The 21,786-nt window shown below is 46.9% G+C and overlaps 3 protein-coding genes across 8 annotated transcripts; all 3 read right to left on the bottom strand.

The window, feature by feature from the left end:
• Window positions 1-1,261: 1,261 nt before the first annotated feature.
• On the bottom strand, window positions 1,262-8,399 carry ttc19 (tetratricopeptide repeat domain 19). 2 transcript variants are annotated; one of them, XM_053438436.1, is made up of 11 exons: window positions 8,306-8,399; window positions 7,801-7,919; window positions 7,598-7,686; window positions 6,587-6,697; window positions 6,408-6,446; window positions 6,200-6,256; window positions 5,445-5,506; window positions 4,770-4,864; window positions 3,486-3,649; window positions 2,474-2,636; window positions 1,262-2,390 (listed from the first exon to the last, which is right to left on the bottom strand). In XM_053438436.1, the coding sequence occupies exons 1-11, from the start codon at window positions 8,377-8,379 to the stop codon at window positions 2,230-2,232; spliced, it is 1,134 nt and encodes a 377-aa protein (XP_053294411.1). In that variant the 5' UTR covers window positions 8,380-8,399; the 3' UTR covers window positions 1,262-2,229. The 2 variants fall into 2 exon arrangements, with proteins under 2 accessions (XP_053294411.1, XP_053294412.1); XM_053438437.1 differs by having other exon boundaries at window positions 7,801-7,916; window positions 8,306-8,387.
• A 1,238-nt stretch (window positions 8,400-9,637) lies between these two features.
• On the bottom strand, window positions 9,638-17,197 carry LOC128454937 (oocyte zinc finger protein XlCOF6). Of its 5 annotated transcripts, none has more exons than XM_053438540.1 (8): window positions 15,659-17,197; window positions 15,076-15,122; window positions 14,793-14,849; window positions 13,680-13,728; window positions 13,397-13,453; window positions 12,071-12,231; window positions 11,500-11,647; window positions 9,638-11,263 (listed from the first exon to the last, which is right to left on the bottom strand). In XM_053438540.1, exons 5-8 carry the CDS (start codon window positions 13,416-13,418, stop codon window positions 9,924-9,926), a joined length of 1,671 nt encoding a protein of 556 aa, XP_053294515.1. In that variant the 5' UTR covers window positions 13,419-13,453; window positions 13,680-13,728; window positions 14,793-14,849; window positions 15,076-15,122; window positions 15,659-17,197; the 3' UTR covers window positions 9,638-9,923. The 5 variants fall into 5 exon arrangements, with proteins under 5 accessions (XP_053294515.1, XP_053294518.1, XP_053294516.1 ...); XM_053438543.1 differs by having other exon boundaries at window positions 15,076-15,119; XM_053438541.1 differs by lacking the exons at window positions 13,680-13,728; window positions 14,793-14,849.
• Window positions 17,198-17,337: 140 nt separating this feature from the next.
• tmub1 (transmembrane and ubiquitin-like domain containing 1) lies at window positions 17,338-21,336 on the bottom strand. Its single transcript, XM_053438545.1, has 3 exons — window positions 21,206-21,336; window positions 19,264-19,765; window positions 17,338-18,407 (listed from the first exon to the last, which is right to left on the bottom strand). The coding sequence occupies exons 2-3, from the start codon at window positions 19,722-19,724 to the stop codon at window positions 18,056-18,058; spliced, it is 813 nt and encodes a 270-aa protein (XP_053294520.1). The 5' UTR covers window positions 19,725-19,765; window positions 21,206-21,336; the 3' UTR covers window positions 17,338-18,055.
• Between the last annotated feature and the right edge of the window lie 450 nt (window positions 21,337-21,786).

The following is a 21,786-nucleotide window of genomic DNA, read 5'->3' as shown; positions in this document are numbered from 1 at the left end:
CAGGGAGGGGGGAGAGAGAGAGACAGGGAGACAAGGAGGGGGAGAGAGAGAGACAGGGAGGGGGGAGAGAGAGAGACACAGAGAGAGAGAGACAGAGAGGCAGGGAGGGGGGGAGAGAGAGAGACAGGGAGACAAGGAGGGGGAGAGAGAGAGACAGGGAGGGGGGGAGAGAGAGAGAGACACAGAGAGAGAGAGACAGAGAGGCAGGGAGGGGGGGAGAGAGAGACAGGGTGGGGAGAGACAGAGAGACAGAGAGAGAGAGAGACAGGGAGGGGGAGAGAGAGAGACACAGAGAGAGAGAGAGAGACAGGGTGGGGAGAGACAGAGAGAGAGACAGAGAGAGACAGGGAGGGGGGAGAGAGAGAGACAGAGACAGAGAGGCGGGGGGAGAGACAGAGGGAGAGAGACAGAGGGGGGGAGAGGGGGGAGAGAGAGACATGGGGGGACAGAGGGAGAGAGAGAGAGAGAGAGAGAGAGAGAGAGAGAGAGAGCGACAGAGAGAGACGGGGGAGAGAGAGACGGGGGAGAGAGAGGGACACAGAGAGACAGAGAGAGAGACAAAGAGAGAGAGACTGAATAGAAGAAAGGAGGACAGACAGGAGGTGGAGACGCAGACTGAGACAAAAAGGTCCAACAGAAATCAGCTGAACGTCACCGTGGCAACCCAACCTTCGGTCAGTTAGCCCCGCCCCCTGGCTTCCTCCTCAGAACATGTGAATGCTAACTTTAGCTACGTAGCATCTTTCAACACAATCCGTTAACCAGGTTGGTCATGTGGTCTGTCTCCACACAGGTCAGAGGTCACAGCCAGTCAAACCAGAACCAGTGATCCTCAGGTGTCTGTCCAGTGAGGTGACCTCTGACCTTCAGTGGAGCTCAGGTTCTCACCTGCTGGAGCGTCGTCCTGAAGAACCTGGCCCTTCGTCTGCAGCTGCTTTTATATCAGCTCAGGAACCGGTTCACACAACAACTGCTTCACTGCGTGTTGTGGTCCCAAGTGTGAACGTATGGGAATGTAAAGGTGTGCGCTTGTGTGTGTGTGCGTGTAGCTAATCTGCTGTTTGTGTAGCAGCACACTGATTCCTGTTTGTGTTGTCTGTTTGTTTACCATCGTCACTGTGCTTTGAATCCGATGTGTTCAGTAAACACAACAGGAAGTTCACCTGCGTCACTCTGTGGGAACTCACCTGTGTGTGTGAACTGTTTGTTGTGTCACATGTCGTTAATGACACTTCACACATCACTCTGTGGACAGAGGACATTTTATGAGTGAGGACATTGAAGACGTTTTAATCAGACAGAAACTCACAGTCCTGAAACATGAACCTGGACCAGTTATCCAGCTGAACTCCACCTGACAATCAGGCTAAGTGGTCACATGATGCTGGTTTAATCTGTTCAGCTAACTCAGCTTTTCTTCTGGATATGAGGGGGGGGGGGGGCTGACAGCAGAGCCGAGGATCAAACTGGTGAATAATAAAAATCTGAGCAGAACAAAATTCCAGAATAAAAGAAACAGTTCCAGCTGCTGAATGCAGGAAGAACATCTGGTAAAACATCTGGGATTGTTTTTGTAGTCAAACTGTTCATGAACCAGAGCAGATCTGAATATGATCTCACATGTTTCCATCACATGTCATTTACATGAATTCTCATTGTGTGTCTGACAGTTTGAGTCTTTCAGGTGAAACCCTGGTGGCTTCAAGCTGAACTGCAGGAAATAAACACAGTAAAGAAGCAAGTCGGCTGATCTTCATATCTTTACAACACAACAGGTACAACACTATCTCCACTGTATTTTCATATCAGTACACACATGTACAATGAGGTTTGAAAACAAGTCAGATACTAAATGAACATAAGTAGAAAACCACAAAGATCAATAGAAACTAAAGAAAAGACTTTAATGTGTCTGATGAATGTAGATTGAGTTTCTGTTCATCAGCCAGTGAACAGGAAACCAGTGAAGCAGCTGCAGTCTGTGGGACTGGGAGCACTTTACTGGTCAGGCTGGTTCTGTTGGGCTCCAGCAGCTGACAGAGGTTCATCCTCTGAGGAGAAGTTAACCGATAACCACAAGTCCTGCTTCATAGTCCAGGGCCCTGGTGTTTATGGGAGGGTTCATCCTCTGGGGACAGCGACAACAACAGTGTGAGGACATTCTGTGGAAAGGTCAAAGGGTCACTAACATGCTGGACCCTCCAGTCTGCCTTTGGACACCCTGAGACGTCAGTCCTCTGCAGCGTCCTGCTCCTCCTTTGTCCCCTGCTCCCTCTTCTTCTTCACCTCCTTCAGTCCCTCCTGGATCTTGTCCACGGCCTCCTGATCTCCGGCCTGCCGGGCCAGACCCAGAGCCTCCTGGTAGAACCGCACCGAGTCGTCCAGCCGCCCTGATGGACCAGAGACAGAATGTCCCGTCTTAATAAATTTCCCCACTTAGTAAATGTCCCCACAAACATTCACCTGTCCTGACCTTTGTGCAGCAGAATGCCGGCCATGTTTCCCAGCAGGACATGTTGGTCCGGGTGTCCTGCAGACCTGCTCAGATCCACAGCCTGTTGGACCAAGGCCAGGGCGTCCTCATGCAAACCCAGCAGATCCAGGATGGTGCCCAAGTCGTTCATCAGCACCAGAGTCTGACAGGAGACAACAGGACGATGACATCATCATCATCATCATCATCACACGTTAACCAAAAGGTGTCTTTACCGGTGAGCGTGTCCCTGACATGTGGGTGTGTCTCTCCCTGTTGGCGTATCCATGCCATGTGGGCGTGTCTCTACCTGTGGGTGTGTCTCTGGCATGTGGGCGTGTCTCTACCGGTGAGTGTGTCCCTGACGTAGCTGTGTCCCTGACATGTGGGTGTGTCTCTCCCTGTGGGCGTATCCATGTCATGTTGGTGTGTCTCTGACATGTGTGCGTGTCTCTACCTGTGGGTGTGTCTCTGACATGTGGGCGTGTCTCTACCTATGGGTGTGTCCCTGACATGTGGGCGTGTCTCTACCTGTGGGTGTGTCTCTGACATGTGGGCGTGTCTCTACCGGTGGGTGTGTCCCTGACATGTGGGCGTGTCTCTCCCTGTGGACGTATCCATGTCCTGTTGGTGTGTCTCTACCTGTGGGTGTGTCTCTGACATGTGGGCGTGTCTCTACCTGTGGGTGTGTCTCTGACATGTGGGCGTGTCTCTACCTATGGGTGTGTCCCTGACATGTGGACGTGTCTCTACCTGTGGGTGTGTCTCTGACACGTGGGCGTGTCTCTACCGGTGGGTGTGTCCCTGACATGTGGGCGTGTCTCTACCTGTGGGTGTGTCTCTGGCATGTGGGCGTGTCTCTACCTGTGGGTGTGTCCCTGACATGTGGGCGTGTCTCTACCGGTGGGTGTGTCTCTGACATGTCGACGTGTCTCTACCGGTGGGTGTGTCCCTGACATGTGGGCGTGTCTCTACCTGTGGGTGTGTCCCTGCCATGTGGGCGTGTCTCTACCTGTGGGTGTGTCTCTCCCTGCTCCTGGCGGCAGATGGTCAGTGCCTTCTCGTAGTCCTGTCTCGCCGCGTCCAGGCGCCACGTGGACGCTCGGTATCGAGCTCGAGAGTCCAGACAGAGTCCGAGAAGAAGGCGGGTCTCTTTTCTCAGCGCCTCCTCCTCCTCTGTAGACGACGCCCACAGCATCATCAAACAAACATCAGGACAGAACATCAATTATGTCCAAAAATGTAGAACATGAAAAGTCTTAATAATGTAAATAAAGGGAATAAAGTTAATTACATGAATAACGTGAAATGTTTATTTATCATTTGAGTAGCGTTAATGATGTCATCGAGGTAAAAGGTCTTAATAAAAGAAATAAAATTAATCACACTAATAACATGAAAAGTATCCAAATCTAATAATTTGAAAAATGCTAATTACGTGAAACATTTTTTAAACTTGAATAATAGGAATATGTCAATCGTGTGAAAAGTGTAAACATTATTCACGTAAAGAAAGTGAAAACTCTTGATAACGTGAATAAAGTGCTCGATCCTGGCTGCAGGATGCTACTCCGATTGTTTCTTAACGCAGGAGTTCCCCGGTCTTGTTTCCGAACTGCGTTGCTAATTCCACAGCTTGAAGCTACACGGAGGCAGCTAGCCCCCCCCAGCTTCCACACACAGTCAGCAGGGACTCCCGATACTAACTACTACCAAGTGTTTGCTTCTAACCTGACGGTGTTTGAGAAACAGTGTCATGACAGCCGTGGAATTAAAGTCAGCAGGTTTTTGCACAGTTACCACATCAGTTAGCATGGTGGCTAGCCCGCTAGCCCCGTTATGAAAGTTCGTTATAACGGTATGTGACGTACACACATGTCGTCAGGGCTCTAACCAGCCACCGTCAACCAGACAACTCCACTGGCTTAACACACTTGTCACACTAATTGTAGAATCGTAGTTGTGTTTGGGTTTATTGTGATGCAGGAGAGTGCGTTCCCATGTGTCCGTCAAAACGGAGAAGCATATATCGGTCTTAAGACAACAACAAGACTTCTGGATACACAACATGTCTCCTCACATCTTCTACCGTCACTGACAGGAGCTCCTCAGTTCATCTGCTCCTTCATCTCCATCAGACTTTATGTATTAACACTTTAAACATGAAGTTACAAACTGGTCCTTCTCATGTAGTGAATCCTGTGGTTGTGTTGATGTGTTGTTGTGTTGTTGTGTTCAGTTCCATCAGCACCTGTGTGTGTCCTGGGAGAGGATCCTGGGAGTGTCTCTGTCTCACCTGTCTGGTCCTCTGCTTTCAGGTCGATGGTTTTCTGCAGTTTGGCCTCAAGAGACTCTGAACAGAACCTGAAGCCATGTTCAGCAAGCTCCGCCCTGCAACAACACAACACACAAACACACAAAGTCACAAACACACTAACCAAGAGGCCAAGGCCCGGAACTAAGAAGCAGGATAAGATCCTTTGAGCTCCTCTGATGAGTTTCTGAAAGATCGAGATTCAGAAGGATCTAGATCCTCAGAATCTGGATCCTCAGAATCTAGATCCTCAGAATCTGGATCCTCAGAGGATAAACCTCTGTCAGCTGCTGGAGCCGAACAGAACCTGCCTGACCCGTAGGAGCAAAGTGGAACTGCTTCACTTACTGGTACCGATGTACTGGGAGTGTTGGCGGAGGAGATCCACACATACTTTAAAACTTTGATCCTTTAAGTAACTTTTTCCAGTGAAATTAATATTTATTTGGGTTTACAGACTTATATTGTGACCCCCACCCCCCCCACCAGATGTTTTACCAGATGTTCTTCCTGCATTTAGCAGCTCTTTATTCTGGATGTTTTTTCTGCTCAGATTTTTATTATTCGTTCCTGGGCTCTGCTGTCAGTCAAACTGTCCCTGTCCATGATTGGTCATATGCAGTAACCCCCCCCCCCCCCCCACAAGTTCGTTCGTACTTGTTCTGCTCAGCGTAGATGGAGGCTAGCTTCAGAGACATCTCGATGAAGGCGTTATCGTCCTGGACACAGACAGAGGAGTGAAGATCAAAGAGCACACACACACACACAGGGACACACACACACACACACGCACAGGGACACACAGGGACGGACACACACACACACACACACACACACACAAGGACGGACACACACACACACACAGGGACACACACACACACACACACACACACAGGGACACACACACACACACACACACACACACACACACACACACACAGACACACACGCACACACACACACACACACAGGGACACACACACCTTTGACTTTGTAACGACCCAACCAGAGTGGGAGGGGTTAGGCAAATGTATAAAGACAAAGAACTGTTTCCCATCGTGGAGCATATTACAAACTAAGCTTTGTGGTACACACCATGCTCGAGCATTAAAGTGTGACAACACTGTAAGAGAATTGTGTATCTCGTTTCCTCGTTGGTAGACTGGGATGGTAGAAATTGCCACGACAATTGATACACAGAGTGACACACACAGACACACACACACAGACAGACACACACAGACAGACACACACACACAGTGGTACACACAGACAGACACTCACACACACACACACACACACACACACACACACACACAGACACACATAGACAGACACACACACACAGTGACACACACACACAGTGACACACACAGGGACACACACACAGGGACACACACACAGACACACACCTGTGGTGTTCCTCCTGACAACATGAAGCTCATCGCAGCTTTGAACAGTTTTTCTGCCTGAGACAAAGAAGAGATTTGACGATATGAGACGACAGACTCACAGTGATGTCACTGTGATGTCACTGTGATGTCACTGTGACGTCACTGTGATGTCACTGCTATTACAGGTATAATGGGAGGAGCTAGCCTGTGATTGGATGTTACTCACGTTGTCTAGCTGACCCTGCACGTAGGCCAGGTTCGCCATCTGAGGAAACACAGAGCATCTTAAGATGAGGTCAAAGGTCACACCTGCAGGTTTACAGCCCATAGTACATATTCAGATGTGGGTGTGGTCAGATACGCATTTTGCCAGAGTCACATGTGGGTGTGGCCAGCAGGTGTTACCATGCTGTAGGTGTAGATGAGGGCCTGCTGGTTTCCAGTCTGATGAGCCAGAGCGACGGCCTGGTGGAGGAAACCTGAAGCTGCTTGAAGCTGCTCCCGATACACACTGAGCTGAAAGACACACACACACCTCACCTGCTGCTGCAATACTACTGCAATACTACTGCTGCAATACTACTACTACTACTGCAATACTTCTACTGCTACTGCTACTACTGCTGCAATACTACTACTACTGCTGCTGCAATACTACTACTACTGCTGCAATACTTCTACTGCTACTGCTACTACTGCTGCAATACGACTACTACTACTGCTTCTGCAATACTACGACTACTACTGCAATACTTCTACTGCTACTGCTACTACTGCTGCAATACGACTACTACTACTGCTTCTGCAATACTACTACTACTGCTGCTGCTGCAATACTACTACTACTGCTGCTGCAATACTACTACTACTACTGCAATACTTCTACTGCTACTGCTACTACTGCTGCAATACTACTACTACTGCTGCTACAATACTACTACTACTACTGCTTCTGCAATACTACTGCAATACTACTACTGCAATACTTCTACTGCTACTGCTACTACTGCTGCAATACGACTACTACTGCTGCTGCAATACTACTGCTGCAATACTACTACTACTACTGCAATACTTCTACTGCTACTGCTACTACTGCTGCAATACTACTACTACTGCTGCTGCAACACTACTACTACTGCTGCTGCTGCAATACTGATACTACTACTGCTTCTGCAATACTACTGCAATACTACTACTACTACTGCTGCTGCAATACTGATACTACTACTGCTTATGCAATACTACTACTACTACTGCTTCTGCAATACTACTACTACTGCTGCTGCTGCAATACTGATACTACTACTGCTTCTGCAATACTACTACTACTACTGCTTCTGCAATACTACTGCAATACTACTACTACTACTGCTGCTGCAATACTACTGATACTGAACTGCGGTGGGACTGAACCTTGGCTTTCTTCAGCAGCAGAATCATCTCATCGTCTTTTCTCTGAGCTTCATCTCGTTTGTCTTCATCAGACCTGAACAGAGAGAAAGCTACACACACATACACACACACACACACACACACACAAACACACACTTTATGCAAAATAATTGAATAGTGATGAATCAGCAGATTTATGGTGTTTGGTGTAATTTATGTTTTACCAACTGTTGCCCACAGAGCTGCTGCTCCTCTTCCTCCTCCTCCTCCTCTTCCTCCTCTTCCCTCAACGTTTTTTATGTTTACCCAGAAGGCCGAGCGTTTTCCTGCCACAGAGCTGCTGCTGTAAATAGAACATTTACAAATGTGAATTCTTTGGCTTGAAACCATCTCTTCATGTTTTTCCAGTTGAGCTGAAGGAGCCCGAACACAGAAGAGAAGTACATCAGTATATTATATATTTGTATATATATATATATATATATATATGTATGTATGTATGTATGTATGTATGTATGTATATGTATATCTGTATTTTCTTCACTTATGAAGAGCTTTTATATTTTACAAATATCTGATTCACCTTTTTATTATTATATCGTTTATATTGTTTCTATGACAATATTAACTTATACACGGTGACACGTGAACTGAACGCTGAAGAACGTTGGATGACGTCACGCAGGTCGCGGGTTCACCTGTTGTCCAGGTGGGGGGGCTCTCACTCACCTGCCTCCAGCTGCTGAGCATCTGGACCTGACCAGGGTCAGAACCACAGCGCGACGCACACAGGAGGCCGCCATCTTCACCGATTACGTCACAGCGACCGGATGTCACGAGGTGTCCCTCGTTGCCTTCAAATTAAAAGCAGCGGTGAAATGACTATTATAAAATCTTCGCATTTTACACACAACAGTTTTAGTTGAGTGACAAAGACTTTTCATCTTTTCGATGAAGGAAAATATTTTTGAAAATCATTAAAAAAGTCTCCAAGGATATTGTCATTATTTCATTACATTTGTTAGTTATATTCATTTAAATCATATTGAACTGGATGGTCTACATGCTGAGACCAGTTTTATTTCATCAACCAGTTTCTGTTCACTTTCTGATCCTTGATTCACACACTGAAGAAAATGCCAACATCCTCCGTACAGGTTTGAGCTTTTATTGTGAAAGACAAGAACAGGATGACACAGATGGATGTGTTTTTGTATGGAGGCATCAGAACCCCAGAATGAGTCATGGGTTCAACTCTGAGAAACAAAGCAACTGGTGTCATTAAAAAGTCTCCAGTCCAGAATCTGGACCAACAAGTCCAGGGTAACAGGTCCCTGGTCCAGGACAGAGACGCAACTGAAGCTGCGGATGTGGACGACGACTGTGGACGTTGGTGGATCCTGATCGTGGACTATGATCACAAGACTGCTATATAATATTTCTCTTCAGATACTCGACCATCACTGACAATAACCCATCAGGTCATTGACCTTCAGTTCTTCTCCAAAGTGTTTATCCTAATCAAAGCTGTAAAGACTGATCTTTCTGATGTCCTCTGTGACAAGGGACATCTGTTGGACTAGTGTCCGTCCTGGAGACGGATCCTCACGTCTCTGAGGTTTCTACCTTCTTCACCTGTTAAAGGTTTCAGTAGATTGACTCTTGTTGAGGCTGAAGAACAGAGGACGTCTCACTTTGTTAAAGACGATGAGACAAACTGAGATGAGACTATACCTATAAAATGTGATTGCTTGATTCTTTAAGATCTAGTTGTTTTCATCTGAACCTGACGTTCACGTGTCCAGTCGTGTTTCTGCAGATTCTTAGAGATGTGGTGAATCATTCATGTTCAACGACTCAATAAAAATGTTGTTTTTAAACGATTACAAAGTGATCATCTGTAAACATGCATCAGTATGAGGACAAAACTTTTTTGGCATATTTTTATGAACAGTTCTTTTTATCATCTTATTCACTAATTTCAGGGGGAAAGTGAAATAAATTGTAAAAGCAGATTTGGCTTCAAAGATCAACAAACAAAAGAAACCAGTGAACGTAAAATCTTGTTTTTTTAAAGAGGTTTATTATGAAACTGCAGTCTAATTCCTTTTCAAAATAAAAGGAGATGAATTGAATCCGGCAGTGATGTCACACTGAGTCAAATCAACATGTCAGGAGTTTTGACTGCAATGGCATCAATGTGTTTCAGAGCATCTTCATGATCGATCACTGCTGCAGCTCCACCTGCTGGCCAACTACAGTACCTAACATCCAGTTGTATTCCACCTGCATGCACCCGTCTCTCCATCCTGTGTGTTTCCAGGAGATGTGTTTCCCACACAGCCCTTCACTCAGTCGGCCTGTGGTCGGTGAACCTCTTCAGGTGGTAGCGCAGCACTCCTTTAGTTTTAAAGGTCTTTCCACAGATGCAGGCATGCGGCCGCTCGCCGGTGTGGTCGAGCTGGTGGAGCCGCAGCAGCGAGCTGGTGAAGAAGAACTCTCCGCAGGTGATGCAGTAGTGGTTCTTCTCTCCGGTGTGTTTGGTTCTCTGGTGGCTCAGCAGTGAGCCTGAGGTGATGAAGCTCTGGCCACAGTCCTGGCAGCTGAACGGGCGCTCGCCGGTGTGGATCCGCTCATGGGCCCTCCAGGAGTTGTGGTAGGAGAAGGACTTCTCACAGTACGAGCACTGATGCAGCTTTTCTTTGGTGTGGCTCAGCCGGTGCATCTTCAGGTAGTGGGCGATGGTGAAGCTCTTTCCGCAGTCGTCACAGGTGAACGGCTTCTCGCCCACGTGGAACAGCGTGATGTGGGACTTCAGGTGAGACGACTGAGTGAATCTCTTGCCGCAGGTGGTGCAGAGGAACGGCCGCTCTCCAGTGTGTGTGACTATGTGAGACTTGAGGTGGGGGGACTGGGTGAACCTCTTCCCACACTCAGTGCACCTGTAGGGCTTCAGTCCGGTGTGTGTGCGGTTGTGCAGTTTCAGACCCTGCAGGCTGGAGAAACATTTGCCGCACTCGGTGCAGTGGTAGGCCCTGAGGTCCTCATGGGTCCTCAGGTGGCAGTGCAGGCCGCTCTGCAGCTTGAAGCCTTTTCCACACGTGGGGCATTTATGCGGTTTCCTTTTGGAGTGGGTCACCTGATGGATCTTCAGACTCTGAGGGTTGCTGAATGTCTTCATGCACTTGGGGCAGGACAGCAGCTTCTGGTTCTTGTGCGATTTGCGGTGGAAGTTGAAGCCCTGGTAGGAGACGAACATCTTGTCACAGACTTTGCAGCGATAACACTTCTCCCCCTTGTGCACCTCCAGGTGCTCGGTGAGCTCCTGCCGCTCGTCGAAGCCGTCCCCACAGAACCAGCATTTGAAGGGTTTGGTCCCGGAGTGTGTCCTGTGGTGAGTCTTCCAGTCCCTCTTCAGAGCGAAGGTCTGGTCGCAGTAGGAGCACTGGTAGGCTTCCTTGCGATCGTGGATGTGCTGATGGATGACGAGGCTCATCAGGGTCGGGTAGGTTTTCCCACACTGCCAGCACTCATTGGGTTTCAGTCCTCTGTGGATTCTCAGGTGAGCCTCCAGGTGAGACTTCTTATAGAAGCCTCTGGGACACTCGGAGCAGTAGACCATCTTCCTGCCGGTGATCACGGAGCAGTGCTGGCTCGCCCTCTGGTTCCAGAGCTGAGGGTGATGGTCTGTTGGAAAGGTCAGAAATCAATTACTGCTCCTTCAAGAAGAAGACGCAAGTTCTAAAAGGTGCAACGATTAATCAGGACAAATACTTTTTATAAATATCAGTATCTTGGAGTATTTAAACCAAGTCAGCTGCAGCCTGGGGATCAATATCACTTCAAAACCACATGACTGTAAATGTCTTACTATAAACCTCAGCTGCACGAGGACGGAGAACCAATGTTTGAGGGTTAGTTACCCAGAGACAGGAAGTCCCGCCCCTCCAGCCAAATCCTACAGTCCGTCAGTTTGACGAACAGGTTCTTCAGGACAGGATACGACTGGATCTCCACGTCTCCGTCCGGCTCCATTTTGATTTGAACGTTTCCAAACTCTCCTACAGAGTCCTACAGGAAAAAAAGGGTCAGTTGCAAATCCCACAGCTGAACTGGTCCTGCTCCATCTTACTGATCTGGTTCTGCTCTGCTTTCAACCGGTTCAGTTCTGGTTCAAACCAGAATCATCTGTGGTCGTTCAAACCGGATCAGCTCTGGTTCAAACCAGAACCATCTGTGGTTGTTTAAACCGGATCAGCTCTGGTTCAAACCGGTTCAGTTCTGATTAAAACCGGATCAGCTCTGGTTCAAAAGCTGTAATCAATTTTTTACAGAATCTTTAGAAATTGTATAACTATGACGTCATCAGTGACAATCTCTCTTCGGTGAGCCTGAGGCTAGCACCGTTAGCTTTAGCACCGTTAGCTCACTAATAGCTCCCGTGTCGGACCCTGCGGTTGGAGCATTAGCAGCCGGTCGCTTGCTTCTTTTTACCGGTGAAGCGGCGTCGAGCTCCATCCCTCCGGTTCCTCCAGAGGCCGAGACGCTCCGGTCCACAGGTCCGCTGACCGAAGGGGGAGAGCCGGACACTGGGGCGCTGCTGCAGCGGTGCACTTCCGGGTCACGGGTCATCGCTGCAGCCTGTGGAGGAGCCGCTGAATGTAACACACATGTTTGTACAGCTGTCTTAGTGAGGACATTCATTGACGTGATGCATTCCCTAGCCCCCCCCCCCCCCAAACTAACAGTCCATTAAAGGAGGGGGGGGGGGGGCGGCACAAAGGGTCCTCAATCCTGTGGTTATATCAAACTGGTCCTCACAAAGATAGCTGTACCCCCCCCTTGATTCATTATGTCCCTTATGCATATTTAAAAAGTTATTTCTACAAATAACAGTCAGCTGTACAAATGCATTGTACTGTGTTGGTCACTAAGGAACAATACATAACACATTTTGTATAAGTACATATGAAATCTTGCCGCATTTCAATTGTCGTTTCTCAGTCCACCTTGCTGGAAAAAAAAAATTCAGGTATTTCATAAAGTATAAAAGAAAAAAAGATCTAAGTTAACACATACATTGAGAAACAGCTTTCATCCCATAAACCTAAAGTATTAATTTATGAATAATGTAATTGCTCATCTCCAGCGTTTGTTGACTGAATTCAGGTCCCGAACATTTTCACCATCATAGTTTCAGGCTCATTATTCATTGAATAGGAAACTTTGTTGACAACAGAAAGAAACACAGAGTGTAAAACCCTCCACTGTGTGAACCAACCAACACTTTAAAGCTTTATTTAAACCAGAGGTGCTGACGACTGATCAACACATGAGGATGGAAATTAGCTCGCTGGCTAACACTGGCACATTCACAGAAATGTTGGATAATGTTTCTAAATAAATTCATTTGAATCTTTCTCTGCTGCAGTTTAATGCTTTTATAACGCCGACTGAAACCAGAGGGTTGAGTCCCTGCCTCCAGGAGCAGAGCCACCTGCAGGAGGAACCAGGCATTACAGTTTCTACTGAGCTTCATTACTCAAGAGCTGTGAAACTGAGACTGAAGAAACCAAAGTCTCTTTACTGGAGCTCTCGATCCTGGGTTTTCCTCAGCAAATGAAATGAGCCTGTCAGCTGTTCTGGGATCAGATAAATGCTTCGGTCAGTCTTTGTCAGGGCACCCCCACTCAGAGAACACACTGCCTGGAGGGGGCGCTACAATTCGGCCTTTTGTTTACATCATCTCCCAGGCGACAGGGCCCTGCCCACTCCATGACGTCATCACATGCACACATGACTCGGTTTGATGACACTCACCATCAAGTCGGAGATCTGACATCACAGCTTCATCTTCATTGGGTCATGGAGCTCACTCTGTCAGAGCCAATCAGAAAGCAGCATTAATGACCAGGTAGAGACTCACCTGTAGGCCCCCCCATCCCTCCCTGGATCAGAACACGCTTCGGTCCGGTTTCGTCACGACCCCGCCCCTTGTGAACAGCCTGCTGAGGGCGGGGCTTCAATCGGCCTTTTATCTCATCACTTCCTTTCCTGAGCCACAGGTAGAAACACAACTGTCCTTGGGATCAAGGAGTCTTACCTGGGGAGGGGGGGGGTCCCACACGCTGACTCCAGGTCTGTGCTTCCTGCTGAGGGGACAAAATAACATTGAGCATTAAATTGTTTTAGTCAGCCAAATCAACAGAAAGCTGATTTATTGAAATCAACTTATTTTTTGTCAAAACTCAAAAAGGTGCATTCAGAGTCCAAATCCTCTCCTAACCACTAAATCCTCTCATCTCTTAACCACTGTGATGTAATCCAATCCGGGTCAGAGAACAGTGGTTAGGAAAGGAGATGATTTAGCGGTAAGGAGAGGATATGGACTTTCCAAACGCAACCCAAGTGTTTTTCCCACTGAACATCATCTTTAATCATGTGAACGTTTCATCTTATTTAATCTCTTTTTGGATTAAAAAAAAGAATAAATGTGATAAATTAAGTGTAAATCAATGCTCAGACAAAACATGACATTAAATATCACATTAGTGTTTCACAAGAGGTCCCGAACATTTTCATTATCATAGTTTCAGGCTCATTATTCATTGAATAGGAAACTTTGTTGACAACAGAAAGAAACACAGAGTGTAAAACCCTCCACTGTGTGAACCAACCAACACTTTAAAGCTTTATTTAAACCAGAGGTGCTGACGACTGATCAACACATGAGGATGGAAATTAGCTCGCTGGCTAACACTGGCACATTCACAGAAATGTTGGATAATGTTTCTAAATAAATTCATTTGAATCTTTCTCTGCTGCAGTTTAATGCTTTTATAACGCCGACTGAAACCAGAGGGTTGAGTCCCTGCCTCCAGGAGCAGAGCCACCTGCAGGAGGAACCAGGCATTACAGTTTCTACTGAGCTTCATTACTCAAGAGCTGTGAAACTGAGACTGAAGAAACCAAAGTCTCTTTACTGGAGCTCTCGATCCTGGGTTTTCCTCAGCAAATGAAATGAGCCTGTCAGCTGTTCTGGGATCAGATAAATGCTTCGGTCAGTCTTTGTCAGGGCACCCCCACTCAGAGAACACACTGCCTGGAGGGGGCGCTACAATTCGGCCTTTTGTTTACATCATCTCCCAGGCGACAGGGCCCTGCCCACTCCATGACGTCATCACATGCACACATGACGCGGTTTGATGACACTCACCATCAAGTCGGAGATCTGACATCACAGCTTCATCTTCATTGGGTCATGGAGCTCACTCTGTCAGAGCCAATCAGAAAGCAGCATTAATGACCAGGTAGAGACTCACCTGTAGGCCCCCCCATCCCTCCCTGGATCAGAACACGCTTCGGTCCGGTTTCGTCACGACCCCGCCCCTTGTGAACAGCCTGCTGAGGGCGGGGCTTCAATCGGCCTTTTATCTCATCACTTCCTTTCCTGAGCCACAGGTAGAAACACAACTGTCCTTGGGATCAAGGAGTCTTACCTGGGGGGGGGGGGTCCCACACGCTGACTCCAGGTCTGTGCTTCCTGCTGAGGGGACAAAATAACATTGAGCATTAAATTGTTTTAGTCAGCCAATCAACAGAAAGCTGATTTATTGAAATCAACTTATTTTTTGTCAAAACTCAAAAAGGTGCATTCAGAGTCCAAATCCTCTCCTAACCACTAAATCCTCTCCTTTCCTAACCACTAAATCCTCTCCTAACCACTAAATCCTCTCCTTTCCTAACCACTAAATCCTCTCCTAACCACTAAATCCTCTCCTAACCACTAAATCCTCTCCTAACCACTCTTTCTGGACGTTTCCTCTCGAAAGGGGACAAGTTAGGAAGCATGAGACTCCTTTCCTCACCAGTTCGAGAATTGAACAGAAATCATTACAAACCCTTCAGGTTAAGAAGGTTCCGAAGTAAACTGGACTATTTGAACACTTTCATTCTCAAACAGGAAGTGAGATCCTCTGAAAGACGTCACCATCACATTGTAACCCAGAAACGATCAGTCATCATTCAGTTAATCATCTGATCGATTACATTAAACTTATATTAAATAAAGGCTCAGTTCACCTGTGTTCCACATGTTCTCCTTGTTCCACACGGGCTCCATGCTCTCCATGTTCCACACGGGCTCCATGTTCTCCATGTTCCACACGGGCTCCATGTTCCACACGGGCTCCATTATACCACACGGTCTCCATGTTCTCTTTGTTCCACACGTTCTCTATGTTTCACATGGTCTCCATGTTCCACGTGACTCCAGCTGAGCAGATCCTCCAGAGACCGGCATGTTAGCATGTTAGCTTAGCTCAAAGTTCCAGTCCTTTGGTCAGAGAGAGAGCTTCCACAGTTAGCTTTAGCATTAGCTTGGTGTAAGAGTTTCAGAGACTCCGGTGAGTACACGTCGTCTTCTTCTATATACACATATATATATATATATATATATATATATATATATATATATATATATATATATATATATATATATAAACACACGTATATATATACACACATACACCGGAGCAGTAAGCCGCCACCATAAAATTCTCATGCACACCACTGACCAATCACAACAAGTTCTTCAAGAACACACTGACGAATCACAGCGCTCCCTCTTAACACGTGAATGGTGACTAGCGACCGGAAGAAGATGGAATTGTATGAAGTGACGATCGTGACGTAGGTCGCCACCCGTTAATAAACCGAACAAAGAAGAAGAATCTGATCTTCATGTTTTTGTCGGAGCCGAACGATAGAAGTGAAAATGTTGGAATAAATTTGAAACAGTATTTGATCTTTTAATATTGTTCTAGTTTTTTTAACAGGTTCATAAATGTCAGAATTATAACAAGCAGGTAAACGCGTTCCCTGTGAATTTGATGAAGTAAAAAAATGTGCTTTTTATTTATTTAGTTTTGTTTGTTGGATTGACGTTATTGATATAAAATATATATACTTCTTCAGTTTGCGTGCATTCAAACCAACTCGGTGTGAAAACGACTGATTGTAACTTAACTGACACATGAACAATTATTAAACATTTTTATCATCACTGAAATTAACATAACTTTTGTCTCGAGGACAGTTTCAGTTTTATCTGTCGGAGGACAGAGACGTCTCACTGCTTTGAACTGTTTTAATTAAACTGATAAAATACTTTATGAACAATGTTTTCATCATTGACTCTGATCTAAAATCAAATCTCTTTAAATTAATTTAAATCACCTGAATCCTCGACCTGTGGTCGTTTGTCTCCACCAATCAGCGCAGATTCGCTCTATGAAAACAATGTGACCTTTGACCTCTGTCATCAGTTTACCTTTGAGTAAAAACGTTTGTAATGAATATGAAGATGTTCTTTAAATCGCACTGTTGAAAGTTACGAGCTGAACTAGTTTGAAGGAACTTGACATCGTTTAACATCCGACAATAAACCAAAGAATTTATTGTCTTCACAACACGCAGGGACATAAACATTACGCCCTCTACGGCCTCCAGGTGTCGCCATTGCAGAGATAAATAAAACAAATCTCCCACAATAAACCTGGATAATGACGTCACAGTGGGCAGCTGATCTGATTGGTCTGAGCTCAACACTGATTCATGAGACCTTTGATGATTTAAGAAACTTAATTTTTCTTCTTTAACATATATGCTGCTGTGTTTAGATTATAAAATGAGTGTCTGATGTCATCACTGTGACGTCACAGTGTCTGTGATGTCATCACTCTGGAAAAAAAAGATAGGACAACAAGATAAATTAATGTTTAATAGATTTCTCTCTTCAAAAGCTTTAATGAGACAGACAGGTGAGCAGACAGACAGGTGAGCAGACAGACAGGTGAGCAGACAGACAGGTGAGCAGACAGACAGGTGAGCAGACAGACAGGTGAGCAGACAGACAGGTGAGCAGACAGACAGGCGAGCAGACAGACAGGCGAGCAGACAGACAGGCGAGCAGACAGACAGACAGGTGAGCAGACAGACAGGTGAGCAGACAGACAGGTGAGCAGACAGACAGGTGAGCAGACAGACAGGTGAGCAGACAGACAGGCGAGCAGACAGACAGGCGAGCAGACAGACAGACAGGTGAGCAGACAGACAGGTGAGCAGACAGACAGGTGAGCAGACAGACAGGTGAGCAGACAGACAGGTGAGCAGACAGACAGGTGAGCAGACAGACAGACAGGTGAGCAGACAGACAGGTGAGCAGACAGACAGGTGAGCAGACAGACAGGTAAAAGAGCCTACACAAACTAGATTAAAAAAACAAAAATGAAAGTCCTTGTTTACACTCCATCTCCATGGCAACAGAAACAAAAACAAACATTAGCTCTCTCAGCGTCTTTGATCTCACGCAGCTTCGAGTCCTGTTCGGCTCTGAGGTCAGAGGTCACAGAGAGAGCATATGCGAGTGTGCGCCACACCTGGCTGCCGACATCATCACAACAGCCTATCAGAGAGCAGCTAGCGGCGGTACACTCCGAAGGCAACCAGGCTGAGGAAGATGGTGACTCCGACCAGTGAGGCGGTGGCCGGGGCGGTGAAGAACTGCCGGTACTGGATCTGACAGTACCACAGCACAGACAGCATGAGAGCCAGCAGCGGGACCATCAGGCTGCCTACGTTCAGGGCCACAGCCACCTGATCGGCCGGCCGCGGCCCCCCCGCCCCCCCCCGTCCGGCATGCTGGGAGATGTGACAGTGCAGGACGCAGTTGTGGACGAGGTTCAGAGAGGCCAGAGTCTGAGCATCATCCTGAAGCAGCTGACCCTGATAGATTAACCGCACCTGCTGCTCCTGACCCGCAAAGTAGGTCCTGAAAGGTCAGAGGTCAACACATCAGGTGACGCAATTTTACCAGCTCACTGAGAGCCACAACCATGTGGCAGTGCATGCTGGGATACATCACACGTTGGGATCTATCAGTCAACCAGTGTAGAACCAGAAAGCAGGAGGAGCCAGAGAAGGCTCTGAGTCCAGGTCTGAGGCCAGGTCTGAGTCCTGGTCTGAGTCCTGGTCTGAGTCCAGGTCTGAGTCCAGGTCTGAGTCCTGGTCTGAGTCCAGGTCTGAGTCCAGGTCTGAGTCCAGGTCTGAGTCCTGGTGTGAGTCCTGGTCTGAGTCCTAAACTGAGTCAGAGTTCAGGTCTGAGTCTGAGTCTAAGTACTGGTCTGAGTCCAGGTCTGAGTCCTGGTCTGAGTCCTGGTCTGAGTCCTGGTCTGAGTCCTAAACTGAGTCAGAGTTCAGGTCTGAGTCTGAGTCTAAGTACTGGTCTGAGTCCTGGTCTGAATCCTGGTCTGAGTCCAGGTCTGAGTCCTGGTCTGAGTCCTGGTCTGAGTCCTGGTCTGAGTCCTGGTCTGAGTCCAGGTCTGAGTCCTGGTCTGAGTCCTGGTCTGAGTCCTGGTCTGAGTCCAGGTCTGAGTCCAGGTCTGAGTCCAGGTCTGAGTCCTGGTCTGAGTCCTGGTCTGAGTCCTGGTCTGAGCCCAGGTCTGAGTCCAGGTCTGAGTCCAGGTCTGAGTCCAGGTCTGAGTCCTGGTCTGAGTCCTGGTCTGAGTCCTGGTCTGAGCCCTGGTCTGAGCCCTGGTCTGAGTCCTGGTCTGAGTCCATGTCAGGAGTATTAACAGTGAGTCCAAGTAGTGGTAGTACAGTGATAGTAGCATTTGAGTAGTAGTTACCGTTTGATGTACCCGATGGTGTCCTGTGGTTGGACCTGAGCCGTTCTCTCTGTGTCGTTGAGGAACTTCAGTCTGACGACCATGTTCCTCTGAGAGGGCGGAGACTCCTCCCCTCCCCCTCGGTTCCTCACACCATCGCCCGCCCCTTCCAGCCTCTCCCCCCCCCCATCTCCTCGCTGCTCGTCCTTCTCCTCCTGAGGGGGGGCGGTGGGAGCGTCGGTCAGAGAGCTGTCACTAACAGAGCTGGAGGGGGATGAAGAGGAGGTGCTGGCAGTGGGGGGCGTGTCTTGGTGTATGGGGCCGGTCCTAAGTGAGGGGGCGGGGTCTGCGGCTGAGGTGAACAGATGCTCTGGGGCATCGGAGGTCTGGGTGGAGATCCAGGCGAGCAGCAGCACCATGAGGAGCAGCAGGGAACCAAACAGCAGCGTCACTTCGTCTCCTACGCCTTCGATCAGAGCCATCGCCCCCCCGCAGCCCGCTGGGGTCAACGCAGTTTACACACCTGTACAAAAGGGGCGGGGCTTAGCATCAACACCACACTTGTGCTGTGTCAAAATGTTTAGTGAAGTTTTTATACTCTATAGTGCACTCACTGTTTCCCACAATGCATCATGAAAAGTAGTCTTCAACCGATGGTCACTAATCAAGCAATATCTACCATCATGCATTGCGCTCGCAGCAGAGAAACAAAAGAAGAGAGAGCAGCATCCGCCCGACCGGTCGTTTAAATGTCAACACGAGCAAAGCAAAAAGTGTATTTCTACATTTAAAGATGGTTATTCAACATGAAAACACTTAATGTGTATTGTAAGGGAGTTTCTTTTCCTGACGAGCTCAGCTCTGTGTAGAGAAGTCTCTATGAAGTAGAGTTAGTGAGTGATTTCACACCTGCACCCGTCTGTCCAGTTTTGAAACATGCCCCTAGTTTGTGGCTGTGAGCTAATTGGTTCCTACTGAAGTTATACATATTTAATAACACCTGCAGTTTCAAACAATCAGGAGGGAACTTTTGCTGGAGACACTTTTCAGTGGGGGGGTTCTTCACCTCCATGTTCTCCAGTGTGTGTAGTTGTGTGAGTAGTTTGAAACTGTGAATGTCGTTTTTGAATAAATCTGAAACTTGTTGTTCTGTGATAACTGGACACAGGTGTGAATGTGTATACCTGAGCTTGTGCAAGTGTGACATAGTTAATTGTAGAGCTCACGGTTAACTCTGGTTTAATTCAACTAAATTTAACCCTCAGACTTTATATATCACATGGTATTAAACAAGGGTGCCCCATTTCATCACACTTGTCTCTGATTGCCTCTACACTTATAAGGGATCTCAGTTGTGGATGCACACTTTTGCTGAGGGACGTTTCCCAAATTCTTCTTTCCATGGAAGGATTAAGGTTTCTCCAAAGCCTCTGGCCTCACCTTTAATGTAAGAGGATGTGAATTGATGGCTGGAAAATGTGATTTTCCTGTGAAAGAGCAAGTTACATATCTGTGAATAATTATTACCAACGAGCAAAGCAAGAGGTATAAATCAAATTTGAACCCAATTATGGAAAAGATACAAAGGAAAGTGCCTTCACTGTGGTCGCTGAGAGGAAGAAGAATGTTCCTGTCGATATGTTGATTGTCTTGGATTCTGACTTTGATAAATACAAACAAACTAAAGAGAGCAACTCGGGCCTAATCCGTGTTGTTCCGGGTCTGGCTCGGGTTATCTGCTCCTGGATCAGTCCGGTTACGGGCCACAGCTCCACTTTAACCCGGCTCGGATCGAACCTGCTGAACCAAACTGATGACTTCAGAACCAAACTCTGCGCTAACTGTCAAACCGAACCGGAAGTTAGCTAAGCTACATGCTAACAGCTAACAGCTGGTTAACGACCGTCTACTCAGAGTCAGTTTGTAGATGAACAAGTTTAAATAAAGATTAAATCAAACTCACAGTTCAGCTGCTGGCGCTCACATCACAGTTAGCCTGAAGCTAACCAGGCTAATCTGTCCCCTCACTTCCTGCTTGTTCTTCTTCTTCTAGTTCTTCTTGGGAGCACACTGACTCTCTGCGACCCATTGCTTCCCCCTGCTGGTGCTCGGCTCATTTTTACATTAACACACACAAACGGACCGACTGATTGATTCTATGATTCTATGATTCTTTGATTCATTGATTCTTTGATTGATTGGCTATTTGAATGATTGATTATTTGATTGATTGATTATTTGATTGATTGAATGATTGAATGATTGATTGATTGATTGATTGATTGATTGATTGATTGATTGACGGATTGATTGATTGAATGATTGATTGACTGATCCTGCAACATGACGCATGCGCACTAATCGTCCATTATCCTTATCCAGCTCATCGTGAAGCCGAGAATGCACCTGCTGTTTAAGGTTTGTCCTTCAAAATAAAAGATCAGGAATTGATTTCACACATTAGTTTTTATTTATGTATTTACTTCAAGACCACAAATTGAGAATTTATCAGATTTAATTAATAAGCGAAATGTAAATAAATCA

The sequence above is a fragment of the Pleuronectes platessa genome, chromosome 13 (genome assembly GCF_947347685.1).
Source record: "Pleuronectes platessa chromosome 13, fPlePla1.1, whole genome shotgun sequence".
Taxonomy (NCBI): Eukaryota; Metazoa; Chordata; class Actinopteri; order Pleuronectiformes; family Pleuronectidae; genus Pleuronectes; species Pleuronectes platessa.
Note: the sequence above shows the minus strand (reverse complement) of the source record. Positions and strands in the feature narration are given on the sequence as shown.

What these genes read in the sequence shown, in the direction of transcription:
- ttc19 (XM_053438436.1), bottom strand. Translation starts at nt 8,379, where the DNA reads ATGGCGGCCTCCTGTGTGCGTCGCGCTGTGGTTCTGACCCTGGTCAGG. An exon ending in AGCTCTGTGGGCAACAGTTG is followed by an intron (nt 7,687 to 7,800) that starts GTAAAACATAAA and finishes ATGTGTGTGTAG; the next exon opens with CTTTCTCTCTGTTCAGGTCT. An exon ending in GAAAGCAGAGGACCAGACAG is followed by an intron (nt 3,650 to 4,769) that starts GTGAGACAGAGA and finishes CGTCGTCTACAG; the next exon opens with AGGAGGAGGAGGCGCTGAGA.
- LOC128454937 (XM_053438540.1), bottom strand. Translation starts at nt 13,418, where the DNA reads ATGTCAGATCTCCGACTTGATG. An exon ending in AGCTCGACGCCGCTTCACCG is followed by an intron (nt 11,648 to 12,070) that starts GTAAAAAGAAGC and finishes TTTTTCCTGTAG; the next exon opens with GACTCTGTAGGAGAGTTTGG. An exon ending in GCGGGACTTCCTGTCTCTGG is followed by an intron (nt 11,264 to 11,499) that starts GTAACTAACCCT and finishes CCTTTCCAACAG; the next exon opens with ACCATCACCCTCAGCTCTGG.
- tmub1 (XM_053438545.1), bottom strand. Translation starts at nt 19,724, where the DNA reads ATGGCTCTGATCGAAGGCGTAGGAGACGAAGTGACGCTGCTGTTTGGT. An exon ending in ACCATCGGGTACATCAAACG is followed by an intron (nt 18,408 to 19,263) that starts GTAACTACTACT and finishes CTGACCTTTCAG; the next exon opens with GACCTACTTTGCGGGTCAGG.